This window comes from Lolium perenne, chromosome 6, assembly GCF_019359855.2.
Source record: "Lolium perenne isolate Kyuss_39 chromosome 6, Kyuss_2.0, whole genome shotgun sequence".
Taxonomy (NCBI): domain Eukaryota; kingdom Viridiplantae; phylum Streptophyta; class Magnoliopsida; order Poales; family Poaceae; genus Lolium; species Lolium perenne.
In genome coordinates, this window is record NC_067249.2 from 231,089,061 (window position 1) to 231,108,125 (window position 19,065).

General features: G+C 44.5%; 1 protein-coding gene across 1 annotated transcript; it reads right to left on the bottom strand.

Annotated features, from left to right (window-relative positions):
• Positions 1 to 12,122: 12,122 nt before the first annotated feature.
• On the bottom strand, positions 12,123 to 14,854 carry LOC127305964 (lysM domain-containing GPI-anchored protein LYP6-like). The gene is made up of 5 exons (XM_051336565.2): positions 14,194 to 14,854; positions 13,427 to 13,544; positions 13,170 to 13,331; positions 13,055 to 13,086; positions 12,123 to 12,574 (listed from the first exon to the last, which is right to left on the bottom strand). Exons 1-5 carry the CDS (start codon positions 14,852 to 14,854, stop codon positions 12,291 to 12,293), a joined length of 1,257 nt encoding a protein of 418 aa, XP_051192525.1. The 3' UTR covers positions 12,123 to 12,290.
• Between the last annotated feature and the right edge of the window lie 4,211 nt (positions 14,855 to 19,065).

A 19,065-nucleotide genomic window follows, 5' to 3' on the forward strand; every position in this document is an offset into this window, starting at 1 on the left:
CATTTCGCCTATGCCCACCTTTTCCACAAAAGTGGCAAGCATTGGAATTATTTCCTTCAGCATTAGGCGCTTTTTCAGGCTTCTTTTGCTGTGATCCTTTTGAGGATTGGCTTTTTTCCTTGAACTTATAAGGCTTGGGCTTCACATATTCATTCACAAATTTTCTATACTTCTTCTTTTGTGAATGACCAAACTGATTAACATGATCAATTCTGTCAGCCTTAAGCCTTTCTTCTTCTTGCACACATCGCGCCATCATTTCATCAATCTCCCATTTAACATCCATCGCATTATAGTTGATCATAAATGGATCAAATTGGGGAGGCAAAGATGACATAATAAAATGGACGAGGAAACCATTAGAGATTTCCATCTCCATTGACTTTAGTTTGGCGGCCATGTTGCACTTTTTCATAATATGCTCTCGAAGACTTCCAGTGGGATCATATTTTTCATCAATTAGCCTTCTGATAAGACTTGTTGCATAAACTTTAGAAGACCCTTTAAATTGATGCTCAATTTTTGCAAAGTACCCTTTTCTTTGTCTCACAATCAGGAAGGGCTCCCCTCATACTCTGTGTAATGGAGCCCTTTATCATCATAAGGCACTTGCGATTAGAGTCATCCCACTTAGCCTTAATAATGTCATATTCCTTCTTGAGGGCTTCATAATTTTCATTATTTTCTTTAGGCACCTCAGGAGGATCATTAAGGAGAGCATAATCAATATTGAGTAAGGCCATAGTGATCTCAAGCTTCTCCTTCCACGTGACATAATTGTCGCCATTTAGTCATTCGATGCCATTTAGCATTCCAGCAATATTAGAGACATTAGTTGCTGCAAAAGAAAAATTCAAAATGCTTTAGTAAGCATCATCATAATCATCATTAAATTTTATTGATCAAATTCAAATCAGCTTTGGCCAGAGATGAAAATGAACAACAAAATTTTGTGGACAAATATTCATCAATTAGCTTTGGCCAAATTGATAAATAGAAGCCACACATTAATAATCCTCATTCATTATTTTCTCTTACCGACCCGGTTCACATCAGCTTTGGCCAGAAGTGAAACAGACCAATAAAAGAATTTTGCAGTTAAAATGCCCGTCAAACAACTTTGGTCAGAATGACAAGGCATAAAACCACACTTTATTTGAGGATCCATAAACTTTATTTTGCAGCGAAAGCACATAATAATTATAGTGATAAATATCACCATAATTCATTAATCATAAATAAACTAAGTAATAAAAGTAATATCAACATGTAAATTAACTAAGCATGACAATTAAAATTGTGGCCTAAAATAAACATAATAAGCATAATCAATTTATCCAGAAAAAATAGCCCTGAAAAGATATTTATTTCAGCCCTAATTTTTTTTTTATTATTATTATTAGCATAATAATCCTGCTGAACTGGGCCAAAATTGGCCCAGCCCAGCACTTAGCTCCCCCTGATCCCCTCTTGGGCCACAGCCCATTAGCAACGTGCCAGGATGACTTGGACCGTCGGATGCAATCCGACGGCCAGGAACGACTGCAGCTGGAACAAAACCAGCCCGCCGTCGCCTGGCCCCCGCGAAACCCTAGCCCATTTCATTTCCTCCTCTCCTCTCCCGACAGCGGCGGCAACGCCGAGCGACCAAGAGACAGCGGCGGCGAGTACCACGCGACGGGGAAGAAGACTCGGCGTCATCTAGGCCCTCTCGCCGGAGTTGCGTGCAGCTTTGGCCAGCGCGCAGCTCCGTCGAGCGGCTCTGGACGGCACCCTGCGCGAGGCGAGCGAACGCGTGCGGGCGTCCCCGCGACAGCGTCGACCGCCAGCGCAAGTCCGGCACCGCGGCGGCCTTCAACGGCGACGTGCGCGCGAGGAAGGAACGCCGGGGCCGGTGCGGTGGTCGGCAGTTTGCTCGGGTACATGCCCGGCGTAACCGTCATCATTAAATGGTGGCACGGCGCCGCCGTGGCAGCGACGGCGACGACACCCATAAGGTAAATTCCACCGCCATGATTCTTAAGTTAGGGTTAGGGTTCCTCCAAAATGGGGAATTTCATGATTTAGGGTTTCGGTAAATTGGGGATTTTGCTTTAGGGTTGATCACGGCATCAAATCAATCCATCCCCACTTCAATTCACACTTAGCCGAAACCATAAACATCAAAATAGGGGAAAATTTCATCACTTTAGGGTTTCGGATTGGGAAAAAATATCAAGATTTATGCATAATTAACTTATTTCCCCTTAAATCTTAATCAATCTTAAACCAGAAGCTCATAATTGAGGAGGGGAAAAGAGGACAACATTTCTAGGGTTTCTGGAAAAAATAGGAATTTAACATAAGGGCTTTAATTCCTTTAGTTAATAGCTCAAATTGAAACCCTAGAGTGTCACATAATCTGTTAGGGCTTAGAGTGTGAAAAAACAGGGCTTAAACTTAAGGCATGATTAATAACCAGGAAGAACAGCCTTTAAACATAAGCATAAAATTCTTTCACAGAAGCAACTTGGGCATATGCCTTGACTTGGTGACAACATAAACACATGGGTATGTGCATATGCCCTTGATCCTGATCTTAACTTGATAAATCAAGCATGAATCTTAACATAAGAGGGCTCAAACTTAAGAGCTAGATGCTCTGATACCATTGATGGATCCAGCAGGATCAACTAGCTCTAGTTTGAGCCACAAAAGAATAAGATCAGAAATACCTTGGTCTGAAGATGATGCCATGCCTCCTCTTGTTTAATTGCTCACACCAGGATGGAGCAATTTGTGCTAGGTTCTTCCTAGTGCTTTAGTGCTAGCCTGATCGGTGGCTTGTTCTTGAGAGAGAGTGTGTAAGAGAGAAGGCAGAGAGCAGCAGCCGTGTATTCACCACTCTTCTAGGGTCATTTGACCCCTTTATATATATTTAGCACTATGCACTAGGGGAACCAGCACCGTTGGATCAAAATCGATGTCTCCGATCAAGACACCACATAAGGATAGGTGGCCATTTACTGTAGCACCGCCCTACTGTAGCACTGGCCTACTGTAGCACCGTCCTACTGTAGCAACCCAAAAAGATCTGACCTAGGAGAGCAGCCTAGATCACCAAAATATCCAACAGCTTCTAGTAATAGTACATTTAGCTCAATCTGTTGGTAATGCAGGACTAGAAGATGTTATTTGTGTTTGCTTTGCACCTGAAGACTGCTTTGCTGCTTTATCCTCAACTTGGTTATGAACTGTTGATAAAACCGTGTGCCTTTTTATGCTGAGACTTGGTATCTCGTTGTGTTAGTGAGATCCATACCAATATATTTTTGCAAAGCACCTACTGGATCAGAGCTTGGTTTGGAGTGGATCATTTCCACTAGTTGAACAGCCACTGGTAGATGTTTTGAGTCCTGATTTATCTTTGCACCTAATGGATATAGTAGTAAGGTTTAGGCGATTAGTGATTTTTCTGCGATGCTGAGGAATCAAGCTCTAGAGGTTAGCAACTTTGTGTAGATTCCTTTGCTTAACAAAGAAAATTCAAAGCCGTGAATCTTGAGTTGCTTAATGTATCTTGTATGACAACAGCTGTGTCTTGTGAAATAGAAATGTTGCCTTCTCTACTTATGAACTAAAGTTTCTGTTTCCACTTGCTCACCTATTTTATTATCCTCGTGGTGGCCTGAAGCTAAGGTTGATAAGGCACTTTGGGTGCGCCACCTGGAAATAGTTTTCTGTAATACACTTTCACCTTGTTAGTGCGTTAATCATCTTACTAACTATGCGCTTTAGATAGTGAAATTGTGATGATAAGCAATTGTGCAAATTAGTACTATTCTCAAGGGAATTATCAATTCTGTCCTCATATGGCTAGCATGGTAGATAAGTTGTTTTCTGGAGAATTTGTAGCTGAGCTGGCATTTCAGCAGCTAGTTGTAAGAGCTAGATCCAATGCCTTGAGGTTTATTGAATATGTGTTAATTTTTCAGTTGTTTATAGTTCTGATAAGTAAAAAAACTACCGGTGTTTTTCTTATTATATCTCCCCTTCTCTTTTATATATCTGCAATATAATGTTGATGCTCACTGAATGACTGTAGGTTCTGGGGAAACCACTACCTGTACCAAGGACATGCATTGTCATCAGCGGATAACTTAAACCGTCACTGGTTTGTGCCAGTGGCGGACGCAGGAAAGAATTGGAGGGGGGGCATACCTCAAATTTTTTTTTTCAATGATTCGGGTTTTTTCCAATTTCTAAAACCATCTTTAACAAAGGCATCTCCTCCGGGACCTCCATTGGCTCTTTCTTTGAACAAGAAACACACAAAGCAAAATGCCGCATCCTTTTCGATACTATATTCTAGCCAATTGTAGTGATGAAACCAAACACAACTAAAGTGTCGATTTTTGCCCTTCTTTTTTGTTGTTGTGAAATCATGCTCATATGGTTGGCACGGAACTTTTAGGATATATCCTCTCCGAACATCATCTTGAATATTAACATCATAACTTGATATAGGAATCCTTTCCCCCGGATCATATGGAAGAAAGTGAGCATCATGTGACCTTGCATTTGGTTGTTGGGGTGAAGGTGGGTGTGGTGTTGTATCTTCAATGTCAATGTCACTCTCAATATCGGAGTCGACTTCTTCATCGTGTACAATATCGGATTGGACCGGAGATGCAATCTTCTTTGATGCTTTTTTCTGAAAAAGTAGCGCAATTTGGCTATTCCTCTTCATTTCTACACAATTGAAACATTTAAAAATTTCTAATTTAGTAATTTTATGTGTTCTTCTTAACATACAAACATACAAAGTAACAGAGAATAGACACAGGGACATACGTTCATAGTTTCATAATTCATACAGACAGTCAATGCACTTATGCACACAGAGAAATAGCCAAATAGGCAAATAGCTGCAAATCAGTGGCTCACCGGCCTCACTCTCGGCAGTTGGGAACTTGGGACTTGGGAAGATCAGGGGCGGGCGGCCGTTCCGAGCGGCAGCCGGCGACCGACGGCCGGCGCCCGGCGGTCTCTGCGGACTGCGGCAGTGCGGCGGCGGGGCTGGGCGGGCGAGCGCCGGCCGCTGGGATGGGCAGCGCCGCAGCGGCGGCGCCGGCGGGCAGCGGCGGCGCCGGGGCCTGAGCGGCGGGCGGCGGCGGTCTGGGCGTGGGGATTGCCGGATTGGGAATCGCGAATTCGCGATGCGTGGACCGGTGGACGTCTGGTCGTCTCCTCGCCGGCTCGCCCTGGTTGCCTCGACGACCAGTTCGACCCAGGATGGTATCTCCAGACTGAATCGTCAAATCGGCCTTTTTTCCAACGGATATTAATTGGGCCGGCCGGCAGAATTCTGGGTGGGCCACGGCCCCCCCGGCCCCCCCGCTGCGTCCGCCAATGGTTTGTGCCAACACATTTAAAGCTGGCGCTTTTGATCGGTTGAAGCTGAACGAACCAAGGTGAGGATCCTTTTTTACGGAATGTTCTCTAGCTTCATTGACCCAGATTTACTTACGGGCTGAAAGCTTGTCATAGTATAAATCTCACGAAATAAAGTTGCCCTCTTAATTCGCAGGTACATGGAGTTGGGCCCATTTAAGATTGCCATCGAGGAGCTGGAGGGGTTCAGAAAAGAAAAATCTTATCTCATCACCACCATAGAGACGAGTGGACGCCATCAGCAAGAGGTATCCTTTTTTATTGCCAACACTTGTGTTTGTTGCTGACCTGTCGTTAACATAGTGAAAATCAGGAACTTATCCATATAGGCAAATTGAGTTGACATTGCGATGTTGATTTTCCAAATAATCATGTTTCCCTATAATTAAGGATTTCAGGCAGGTTTTTGTTTAAGTATTGCTGCATATCACATATATAAAGAACTTGTTCGGTGAAATAGCACTTGCCTATAGGTCTGGTATATGAACATAAATTAATAGTCATGATATAAATCCTCTTTTCTGTAAATTTAAAGTGTCTTCGCAAGATCTTTGTAAATTAGTATGGCCCGTCGGCGATGTTGCACCCGAGTGCTACTAAGTTATTCTGGGCCCCCGCTAGAAAGTATGGCCCGTCGGCTACGTATCCTGGGCCACCGGTGCGCCACGTGCTATTTCCGACACTATTACCATGCCGTTGGGCAGATTGATTGCAAGCACCTGAACGGTGCCGTCGCCGAGGAACAGCTGCGGCAGGCTGTGTGAGTGGTCAGATGCATTGATGCTCACTCTAGCTTGCTTTGTGATTCTGTGGTGTCTAGTAGTCGAACCATTTGTGTGCACGGGAGAAACCCTAGTGCTGAATAGTGATCTGGGGAGAAGAGGGGGCTGAATAGTGATTTGGGGAGAAGTGGGTGAGATGCGAAATCAAAGATGACTATAAATAACTGATAGTGTTTGGGAACTTAATCTCGTTTGAAGCTCTTGATTTCTATTGCTAAGAGCACAACAGCATCACAAGAGAATTGTATTACTATGCGTGTCCATCTGGCTTAACCGTAAGTCCTAATTTTGTGAAATGTTGTTCATTTTTTCTCGTATTTTTTCTGATCATAAAATCGATTCATGAAAAAATAGGTTTATGAGATCTTCTGTAATTTGGCACTGGCAACTAACTTCAATACTCGTTGAGGTGGCTCTTATGTTGCTAATGAGACTAGACCAATGCTCATTCTGTATGTTTTGTAGTTATGGGAAGGTTGTGAGGCCGGTTTTCTCCTATGCTTGAGTCTGCTCGGCGAGGCAGGCTGATTTGGCGGCAAGCAGGGAGCGGAAATCACGACGACGAGCACGGTCAGCTGCGGAGGAGCATGAGGCAAGCTGTGGTGCATGTGCAGAGGGGCACGCTGCCAGCTCGGCGACACGACCAAAAACAGCGGAAAGTGAAGTGTAGCTGCAGCTGCAAGCCGCCGACGATCATGGCAAACTTTTGGAATGCATAAGCTTTTGTAATGCTTGAAACGAGAAAGTTGTAGTGTTGTTTCCTTTGTCTCGTATGTATTAATCTATTTTCTTAGCCCGCTCTCTCTAATTATACTTGTGAGTCGAGTTGAACCGATGTGAGTAGTGCTGTCTGCACACATATTGTGATATGTGATCTTAATGTCCCAAAAAGAGCCATTGTCCTGGAAAATTTTGAGTGCAATTTGTAATTATACTTTTGTTCCTAAAGAGAAGGAAATGCTGCAATTTTTTTTATGTCCGCACTTCCGCCAGACAAAAAAAAAGGAGTAAGAAGATGGTGTAGCTAGTTAGCTTCAATCGATCTAGAGTTGGAAAACAATGAAGAGAAAGATGATGTATTCCCTCCGTCTCACCAAAAATGTCTAAACTTTGACAAAATTTGGATATATCTAGGTCGATACATCTAAATTTTAACAAAGTTGAGACACTTTTAATTGAACGGAGGGAGTACAATTGATTGATCAAACTAGTCGGGATGATTATCTCCTATTCTCTAGTTTCAATATAGTGCATCTTCTGCCAATTTTTCACCACTAAAGATGGCGAACGGAATTGACCATCTTACACAGACCAATAGCGATGGTGGTCTGGCTAGTAGCATGTGAAAATCCATCAAAGGTGCTTGCTTTCAAAGGATAATGCTTTTTCCGTGCAATCAGGTTCTATTAATGGGTTTTTTTGGCCCTGATTAATGCACTTACCTCGTTTAATGTGTGGGCGTCTGTTTCGTTTCACGAGACTATAGAAAAGGAGTTCCCTCGTCTATGTATGGTAGACGTTTCGTTTCAGTGACCCAACAGAAAAACATGCATGCATGACCTCCTCGGATGCAGTCACAGTCACTTAAGTAGCTCCTAATTTATGGGGTGTTTTTTTCCTGGATCACTCCCTCCACGTCACTGATCCGTGGCGGTCTCTTCCATCCGGACGGTCGATTCTCTCCATCAAGCAACCAAGAACGAGGGACACACATCGAATCTCATCCCTTTCCTGCTCATCTCTTCTTAATTCCCCCCAAACAAATCATATCTGCCTAACTAGTTCTATAAGTAGAAGCTCATTGTCACACACCGCGTGCGGATTGCGCGTGTGACTATGACTTAGACTTTGACTCTTGCTCGGAGAGGAGAGGAGAGAGAGCGCTCCACTCTGGCCGAAGCTTGGCGTGGATGATGTTGCCATGAACTTGGGCAAGGCGTGCACTCTCAAGCAGGATCGTGGGCATCGGAGTGATGCTTCGGCGTGTTAGCGACTCAAGGTCAGAATGTTCTTCCGTATGGTCTATGTTGCGATTTTCTGGTTGGATCTGATAAGCTAAAAAAAAGGTTGTGTCAGAACTAATATTGAAAAATATGGAAATTACAAGTAAAGCCCATATGCTTACCACGTGTTTCCTGACCCTTAGAGCTAGATATGCTTTAAGTGGCTTAGTGCAGCCCCTCACATTGTGATCAGTACCTCCACAGTTGCCACATTCGATAAATCCTTTCTTAGCTCTTGATGTAGATGGCCCTCCCTCCTCACATTGTGACCAGTACCTCCACAGTTGCCACATTCGATAAATCCTTTCTTAGCTCTTGATGTAGATTCCTTCTATTTTTCTTTGGCCTTCCAATTGGTATAGTGTACGACGGTGGATCGATGTAAGAGCTTGATGTTTTCACCCACTCCTCTTGGTGTGGAACAGGGTGGATAATTCCTGCATATGCTGCTCTATATGCATCTTTTTTGAAAAACCAGTGTACATAGTTCTCCGGCTTCTCTTTTTCCTTGAAGATGGCTGCACATGCATGGTGACATGGAACTCCAGTGAGCTGAAAAGTAAAACATCCACAAGTCCTATTTAACAAGTTAACTTCATAGCTCTTGTTATCATAGTTTGAACGCCTCTTGGCCGACTCAAGTTTTTCAGACATAACTGGTGTTATTTCCCATCCAACACCATCAACTCCTGTCCTCTTGAGATGCTTCCTAGTCATAAGCCTTGTTCTTGTCAACTCCGACATGGTCACAATTGGCTTGTCTCTATAATCAAGAATATATTTGTTAAACACCTCACTTAGATTGTTCACCACAAGATCTGTCTTGGAGTTAGTCCTGAATGCATGCCTACTGATGTGCTCTTTGGGAATTGCTTTCACCCATTTCCATGCATCCTCATTATAGGCCTTCAAATTCTCCATGGACGTGTTGTATTCAGCCAATGTGTGCGCGTACACTATCTTATCAAATAAATCTTTGTACTTTCCACCCTTGAAACCAGCTGAGGAGAAATTGGCAAGCACATGTCTTTTGCAATACCTATGCTCACATGTTGGGAAGACTTTCGCAACAGCAGCAAGTAAACCCTGGAAAGTAGAATTATTTATGAGATGAAATACTCTATGCATCAAACATAACCGTAAAATAAGCGTGAGTAGACATCAGAATCCATCTCCATCGACACCACCGCCATCCTCATCGCCGTTGTTGACTCCCATGATGAGGAGGGAGTAGTTCTCCCCCGAGGCTGAGGGCTCTACCGGTAGCTATGTGGATCATCTCTCTCTCCCATGGTGTGATCTTTATGTGATCATGAGCTTTGTATCACTATTAATCTATGTGCTACTCTAGTGATGTTATTAAAGTAGTCTATTTCTCCTCCATGATGTAAAGTTGATAGTGTGTGCATCATGTAGTACTTGGCGTAGGTTATGATTGTAATCTCTTGTAGATTATGAAGTTAACTATTACTATGATAGTATTGATGTGATCTATTCCCCCTTTCATAGCTATTGGTGACAGTGTGTATGCTATGTTAGTACTCGGTCTAAATTGCAACGGTCTATTATGCACTCTAGAGGTTACTTTAATATGAACTTCGGACTCACTCTCCACGGTGTGATGGTGACAGTGTGTGCATCGTGTGTGATTCCTTTATGACGTTGTGGAGCTTGTTTACTCCGGCTTGAGGTGTGCTTTTGTACCCCTACACAATGAATGGTGTTTGTTATCCAACAAAAGAGTGTTAGAGAGTAGCATTTATTTATTCAATTATGTGATCATTGTTGAGAGTGTCCACTAGTGAAAGTATGATCCCTAGGCTTTATTTCTAAGCATTGAAACACCGTTTCAAACAAGTTCTGCTACATGTTTGCTTGCTGCCATTTTTATTTCAGATTGTAATTACTACTTATAATCATCCATATTACTTGTATTTCACTATCTCTTCACCGAACTAGTGCACCTATACATCTGACAAGTATATTAGGTGTGTTGGGCACACAAGAGACTTCTTGTATCTTAATTGCAGGGTTGCTTGAGAGGGATATCTTTGACCTCTACCTCCCTGAGTTCGATAAACCTTGGGTGATTCACATAAGGAAAACTTGCTGCTGTTATACAAACCTCTGCTCTTGGAGGCCCAACACTGTCTACAGGAATAGAAGCGTGTGTAGACATCACTACCTCACCCCCGAATGTGACGTTCAGACGGGTTTTGCTTGGACAAAGGCTACGGGCAAGGAATGCCCTAATTCACTGGCTGGGAGATATTCACCTATCACCTGAACCGGACGAATTTAGATGGAATCTTCATGTAGATGGCACTTTCTCGGTCAAATCTTTATACAATACAATCCTTCATTCTGATATACCAGTTGATAGTAATAAGAAAATTTGGAAGATGAAGATACCATTAAAAATTAAAAAATATTTGGATGGTATCTTCGTGGAGGAGTTATTCTTACCAAAGACAATCTTGTTAAATGGAATTGGCACGAAAATACACAGTGTGTTTTTTGTCATCATGATGAAACCATTAAACACCTTTTTTTCAGTGCCAATTTGCGAGATCTATATGGTCAGTCATCCAAGTAGCGTCTACCTTGTATCCCCCCACCAGTGTGGCCAAAGTCTTTGGCAATTGGCTTCATGGCATCGGTTCAAGGTTCAAGTTTCTTCTTAGGGTGTGGGCGCTAGTAGTTATCTTGACGCTTTGGCTAAGTAGAAATGACAAGATTTTTAATGATAAAAATTATTCTTTGTTGCAGGTCATCTCCGTTCGTGGTTACCTCTTCAGCGAGTGGAGAACCGAGACCTATTTACGGAGGTTTGTACACGGTTCGAGGCTACGGGAAGGGATACTTTTTCCCTACATGGGTGGCAGCATAGCCTTCGGATTGCAGCCCCACCCTCACCTTAGGCGTTATATGATTCATCGCTTCGATATGTATTTCACCTAGTTTCTTTGTTCATTTTTTGACTTGAGATCCTTAAAACGGTTGTGTGCATCCTGGTTATGCAGAGGCTGGATGTAATTGCTTCTAAAATAATAAAGCATCCTTTATCGAAAAAAACATAGCACCGATCGATCATGTTTCCATAGTCAAACGGCCACTTGTTGCAACCTTGCTTATAGATGATAGGTGAGTGAGATCGACGCTCTTAAAATGCGAGATGTTTGGAGATGGCATTTCACTCCTATGTTCCTGTGGACAAATTGGTTGGGTTGTTCACTGTTCTTTTGTCCGGCCTAATTCGGCCATGCAAATGTGGAGGCCACAATTTGACACACCAGCCACCAGTACATCGGTATACTTGCACTTGAATCATGAAAATGTGCTCGCTGAAACCTCCATGCTAAAGCACTCACCGGATCTGCTGGGCAGGTGGTGGAGGATTTATTTGGTCCCAGAAGAAAAGGTGCAGTCAAACAGTCAAAGAGAAGAAGAATAATAAAAGAGAGAGCAAGAAAGCAAAATAGCAAACACACAAATGACTCGTCTCAAATTGCTTTGTAGTGGCACAATCAGTACATACACTTGGGGCTCTCTTTTCTGAAGCCGGAGAAGATGGCATCAGGAAAAGAACCACTTCCCTAAAAAAAAAGGAAAAGAACCACACCCATGCGTGGCTGCTCAATCTAGAAACAGCTGTAATCTTGATGAGGGATCATCAGTCTGCACTTCATTGGCAGTAGTACAAGTGAAGTACATATATACCTCCTTCTTGAGTGTTGGTTGGCCAATCAACAAAGCGCTCTTCTTTCTTTATTGAAAGAAAACATCATTCGGTGGTCAGTGCAAATGTTGCAAAGATATCTTCTTAGATGCTGCTTGCATCCAGCAGCTGGGCGATCTCATGAAATAAAGTTCCAAGGGATGATTCCCCTAGAAAGAACGAGGAGCAACAAAACCATTTTTTTTATTTCGAGAATGGAGCTGCAAAAACACGGCTAATATGATACTCTCCACTTGCCTGCCCAAAATGAAGCTACTACTACCAGTTTTTAGTTACAACTTAAAACAGGTAAACATAACACAAATCAAAAACTAATAATTGACATGGTGCAATTCACATATGGAAGTGGAGAAACAGACATAAAATGAACCAGGATAGGATTTTCCGCGGTTTGCTCGTCAGAAGTGGTGCCTCTGAGATGCTTCCAGCGGGGCCATCCGCTGGAGACATTCTGGGGAGTGTGAAGGACCCTCCTTGCACCGACGAACTCGGCGGCGGTTCCGGCATTTCGCCGCCTGCTTCTGCAGGCGCTGGTGCAGATAGCGGAGGGATAGACGTCGAGTAGTCACGGTTCACTATTGTCGGTGGGTCTGTGAGTAGAGGGACTTGATGTGGCCCTGCGTGGAACGAACTGTCAGAAACAAAACTTTTTGGCCCGGAACAGCAGGACTAGACCGATCAAATGAGCTGAACTATAATCATAAGTAATCATAAAACATCAAAGCAGATGTGCATTTTTCAAGGTGTTTAAGTTTAAAGATCTTGTCAGTCGTGTTGTTGACTAATCTGAACTTTGTTCCGAGTTGTGAGATTTTACTGATATTCGGTCAGAAATTGTGATGACAGTTACTACAACAATGCATCTGCATGTAAACAAGGGTTAGTGCGGCAGAATTTGTGTGCGTATGTTGATGCAACAGATATATTCAGGTGGTGCAGTTTGCGCATCGCAAAGTTTTGTGGCAATTGCATGGAGTGTTCTTGTTCAGAGTGAAAAATGCCTAGTTTGTGGTGCAGAGTCTACAAGGACGGAATGGAATGCTGTCACAGCCCTGGGTCTGAACCTACAGAGAAAATATTACAGCAACAGCAGTTACCTGGGCATTTCGGTTGAAGGCCAGTGTTTAGCCTGCAAACGGAAACTCAGATTTTAAAAACGTGATACTAGAAATCTGGGATACACTGAAAAGCATTGGGCAACATTGTGCTTACAAAGTTTTAATGGTCCCATTTACAAAACCTCCATAGCTGCAAGAAGAAACATTGCAGCCTGCACTAGTGGCGTGGGTGCTCGCATTTCCCAGCAGCACGTTGCTGTTACTACACTGCGTGCTTGGGCATGATCCTGACAATGAAGCTGGTGTGCAATACAAGCTGGTGCAGAACAGAAGAGAGGAATTATGGTCCATAATATATTTTGAGCGGTAATGCTGCTTTGTGTAGCAGAGAAGGTATAAGCTGAATTTTACTTGAGATTTCCTGGCCCACAACTACACTGCACACAGTTGCCAGCAGTAAGCGCATAGGTCCCATTTGCCACAAGCAGTCCATGGTCTGAGGCAGACTTTGCAAATGAGGATGCACATGCTATAAATAAAAATATACAGCAACCATCATCAGAAATATATTAGGCAAATGCTGATGTTCAGAAAAGAGCAAGCAGATTTCAATTCTGCTATGGAGGCAAAGAATTATTAATCAACAAAAGTAAAGCAGACAAAAACAGAGATCCACCATGAAGAATTGAGTACTCTGCATAATGATTTGTTCTTCATTGACACTTTAAACCTCAAAGCTGATTGTTAAGGAATAGATGAACTATCCATCATATTGAACAATGTGCAAGTTAGCTATGCTGTCTTGCTAATTGGGACTTCGCTTCAAAACAAAGCGCAAAGCTGCTTGATATAAAAACAATAAGAATTGTCACCAAAGCTACTATTCGGGGCCCGGCGAAGACCTGAATCAATCATGTGGTAAGTACATCTGAAGAAGTTGTGCAGTGGATCACAGTACCGTATATTGAAGTACTAACTCCAAACCTGAATGGGAACTGAAAGTACCATCTACTAAAACCCCTATTCTACTGTATGTGTCCGATAATGCTATCATCACAGAACATTCCGTGGGTCCGGGACTACCATATTTTGAAAACTGAGCTAACCTGATAGGAGTACTAGACAATGCAGTAACCGAGATCACTAACACGTAGAAGAAAAAGATCATCCTTATAAACCTGGCAATGGGATGGCGAGGATGTCTCCCGGCGCGGCGACGGGGCTGCCCATGGCGTTGACGTTCATGACATCCGTGACGGTGGTCTCGTACCCCGCGGCGATGGCAGGCACGGTGTCCCCGACCTGCACGACGTAGGAGAGGTACACCGCGGGCAGGTTACTATCGGAGGAGTTGAAGCAGACGCATGGGAGCGGGACGACGAGCGGCTGCCCCGCGTCGAGCGGCGCGTCCGGGTCGGCGTCGGCGAGGCCGTTGGCGCCGCGGATCTGGTCGGCGGAGGCGAGGCCCGCGAAGACGACGTCGGCGAGCGTGGCGAGCGTGTCGGCAGGGCGCGCGGCGTAGCGGACGGCGACGGACTTGCGGACGCCGTCGGCGCAGGCGCAGCGGGCGGGCACGCGGAGGAGGAGGCCCGCGGGCAGGATGCGGTGCGCGGCGCCCGGGGCGGCGAAGTCGAGCGCGTTGGCGGCGAGGAGGGCCGAGGGGTCGGTGGCGAAGAGCGCGGCCACCTCGGACACCTTCATGTCCGCGTATAGCGTGTAGCCCAGGAGCGCCGGGCAGGAGTCGGAGCCCGAGCAGGGCTCGATCGTCGTCTTTGCGTCTGAGGATGACACGATCGCGGCAAGCATGACGGTCGCTGCCACGATGCGGGACAGCTCCATCGTTCCCGAGATGCTAGCTTGGTGCTTTGTCAGGCCGTGGAGCTCGAGACTGAAGTGAACTGCGCAGCGCAGAACAAGGGTTTGTAAGCTGTGAGCTGCGCAGGAGCGTGGAGTAATGGATGGGGGCCTGGCCTGGCCTAGTTGTCAGTGGGCGAAACGGGATGCTGATGCGTCGGTGCTTGGGTCGGTAATGGCGGGAGGATCAGCAGAGTTTGTTTGCTTTTGGCAGCTCGTCGTCGGAATCTGTGCCTAAACCAAGGGAGGAGGCAAAGGTCGCAGAGAGACGGCCGGAAGGGCTTTCCATAGCCACCACTCGGTTGCTTTGCGGTTTGGGTAAATGACCGGTGGGACTACAATGTGTACCGGACCCACGTGTCGGGGAGATCTGACGGTTGCTTCCGTTCCCTTTTTTCAAAAAAAGTAAGAGAAAATTCCTTCTATGACACTGCCTTAAAATCACATGCCTTATTTGACACTGGCCAACATTTTTTTTTTTGAGAACACAGTACAACGCAGACGCTCACAAACACGCACGTACAAACACCCCTATGAACGCACGCACGCACACCCTACCCCTATGAGCACCTCCGAGGGACTGAGCCGGCATATCTTGAGGTTGACGAAGTCACCACTGGCGCTCAGCCGTTGACGGGCACGTCACCTACCACTGAAAGCATAGCGCCGGTTAAATCCTGGAATAAATCCAGGTAAATGCAAATACCCATGTCAAGTCTAGGACTTGAACCTGGGTGGGCTGGTTCCACCACAAGGGACCTAACCACCAGAGCCAAGCTCTGTTTGCGACACTGGCCAACATTTTCTTCCCTATATGACATGTTTCCTTAAAATTTTGCCTCTCATGACACTGCCGTCACTCCCGTCACGTTTTTCCGTTAGTTTTCACATGTGTAGACCAAAATACCCCTCTGTGTAGAAGACCAGAATACACGCGGCGTCGGACGGCCATGGCGCGGCGTCGAGCGGCCAGGACGCGGCGTCAGGCGGCCATGGCGCGGCGTCAGCGGCCAGGACGCGGCGGCGGGTGGCCAGGATGCGGCGGCGGGCGGCCCCTGGCGCCGCGTCGAGCAGCCGAACGCGGCGGGCGGCCATGGCGCGGAGGCGGGCGCCACATGCGCGGCGGCGGCGGCCCTGGTGCGGCGTCGAGCAGCCAGACGCGCGGCGGGCGGCCATGGCGCAGCTTCGAAGCGGGCAGACGCGGCGGCGGGCGCGGCCATGGCGCGGCATGCGCACATGCAGATGAAAATCCGATCCAAATGCTGCTGTGAGAGTTTAGAACGTCCACGCTAGGAAAGCCTATGGGTGATTGACGTGGAGTTATTTTCGGAATTACCATGTAGATGTAAACAGCGGATATTATACGACTTCAAACAGGCCACGGACGATGGTCAAAAATCACGAAACCAAGCAGCGGACGAAGGAAACGAATGAACCAAAGTTTCGATTTTTTTTACGAACGAAAATTTGTTCTGGTTTTTTTTTGACCTACCAACACCACCGATCCGTAACTTATTAGTAGAGATATATATATGAACTGTATGAGAAATGGCATAAAAATAGGGGAGGCTCTGTCCAATTTTTTAATGTACTTACTAAATTATGTGGTCTGAAATGGTGTTGTACAGTTTTTTTTGTTTATATTATGAACCAGGGGTAAAATGGTATTTTCGTCTCTCCGTTTAACACCGTTTGGTGAGAAAATGCACTATAGTGTCATAGGAGGCAAAATTTTAAGGAAAGAGGTCATGTAGGGAAGAAAATGTTAGCTAGTGTCAAATAAGGCATCTAATTTTAAGGCAGTGTCATAGAAGGAATTTTCTCAAAAGTAACGTGTAGCGGCGGCAATAGTCCCATAGTTTTTGGCTATGGGCCTTCATTTCTGAGAAACGTAGTATGGACTCTTGCTAACCTAGGAAATCAGAGTGACGACTGTGGGCTGCCATGGGGACATGCAGTTCTCTCAAGAAAGGCCCCAACGGTGGTAATAATTGGCTAGTGTTTTTTTTTGCAAAAAATCGCCGACATTAAAAATCATCAGCAGTAGTACAAAATAACTTACAAGTAATAAAAATTACAAATATATCATTAGACCACGTAGCGATGACTACAAACACTAGCGCGAGCCGAAGGTGCGCCGCCGTCCTTGCCCGGGCAAAACTTGTCGTGGTAGAGCTTGTTGTAGCAGACATACGGGAATTCGTCGTGCTAAGGCCCCAAAGGACCAGCGCACCAGAGCGGCAATCATCGCCAATGATGACATCCGTAGATCGGAAGAGACTGACCTGAAACCATACCAACGAACACGAAAAACGACCAGGTCCCTAGAGATCTGCCGGACACACGATTACACATGCCCTCCGTCGGTTCTAAATGCACCACCGGAGCGAGGATAGGGCGGGGATGACCTTATTCTGACTTTAAGATGCCGTCGCCGCCACAGCACCCCATAGAAGACACAGAAAAACCTAGAATAAGACACGGGAACCCTCCTGCCAATGAGAGGCGGGGATCTGCCCTACCTCCAAGGCCTGAGAGGCCATCGGAGGCGGGCATACCGATGTGGTAGATCTCCCTCCTTTTCGCTTTTTCCTCCGTACCTGTTCGGGCCCAAACTAATAATTGGCTAGTCTGACCTCACCAAAAGGCCTCTCTAACTCAAGTAGTATGAGAAAGGTGGTTAGCTAATTTTCATGCTTGTGTTTGATGTGGTTAGCTAATTGATAGTCAAAGTCCTTTCCCAAGTTATACTTGCGCTTGAGGTTTAGTCAAAGTTAAACTTTGTAAAGTTTGATCATGTATATATGAAAATAATAGTATCTATAATATCAAGTGAATATAAAATATGAAACTATACTTTGTGAAGATTGTAATGACATTGTTAATATTAGAGTTGTGAATATTTTTTTAATGTATTTGGTCAAACTTTAAAAAATTTAACCGTCACTAAACTCAGAGCCAAGGTTAAGGGAGTATATTCGAGTGGAGACATAGACTATTCCCGAATTGATGATCAAAACACGTTCAACCTTTTTTAATAATGGCACTAGCCACCCGCGACTATCAACACTTTTTTGACTGTCCCCAAACAATAACAAGGCAAGAACAAATTGCAAAAAATACATTATAACACCCTTTCTTATGTGACGAGTTGGTCATGGACTTCATGACCGGGAGGCAATGCACAGTCCTCCAAACAATACGAACAACACTATTTTCCGCCACCGCTCATTCCCAATATTTTGCTCTAAACTAGCACATGTAGAAGGTTGCTTTTGTTGCTTCTCTCGCTTTGGAAATTAACCAGGGAAACCCTTGCCCAGGTGTGATTTTCTAACCATATGTGAGATTGCAATGTGCATCTTACCAGCTGTATCTACCCTTTCGAGGTTGTCATAGTTATATATAGGCGAAAAATAACCAAAAGAATAAAACATATGTTTTGAAGGGGGGGGGGGGGGGGGGGTAGGTGAGCATAATTGCATAAATATGATCTTCTCACAACAATAATATGTGATTCAATGAGACACACATGGTGTTAATCGAAGAAAAAGATGTTCTTCAATACTTTCATGGTACTCCCTCTCTCACAGTTTATTAGGCGTGTGTACTCCTAGGTCGCAAATTTGATTAAGTTATATGTTATGAAAATTATATCATTAGAAATTTTAGATGTTCTATTTTCTAATGATATTTTTTGCATCATATAATTTAAATTATATATGTCAAATTAGCAATCTACGGCTACGTGGAAGACTAGTAAACTGAGACGGATGGAGTACTATCATTAAGTTATCAATTATTAATAGTCAAGTGCTAGATGCCTTTTTAGCGGGCTTGCTTTCTATTGATACTAGATGATTCCCCGCGCGTTGCTGCGGGAATCAATGCTAAACAACATAATTTTATTAATCATTTAATCATCAGTGTGAAACGGATGGAAACAGATTGGTAAATTTTGTAGGATTGCATTTGAAAGCTATATTTGGTAAAAAAGATGAATCTTATATATAATTCCCACATTCAATTTCTGAAGTACTATTTCCCCTGAACCACATTATATTATTAAGAAAATCAACAAATACATGTTGGACTGATAATCATACTCAGGAGTGAAGATCTTACTTGTATTCGATCTACGGCTGGTAGTATGAATGACATGACAATACCGATAATAAGCTGGAGTGAAGGTTCAT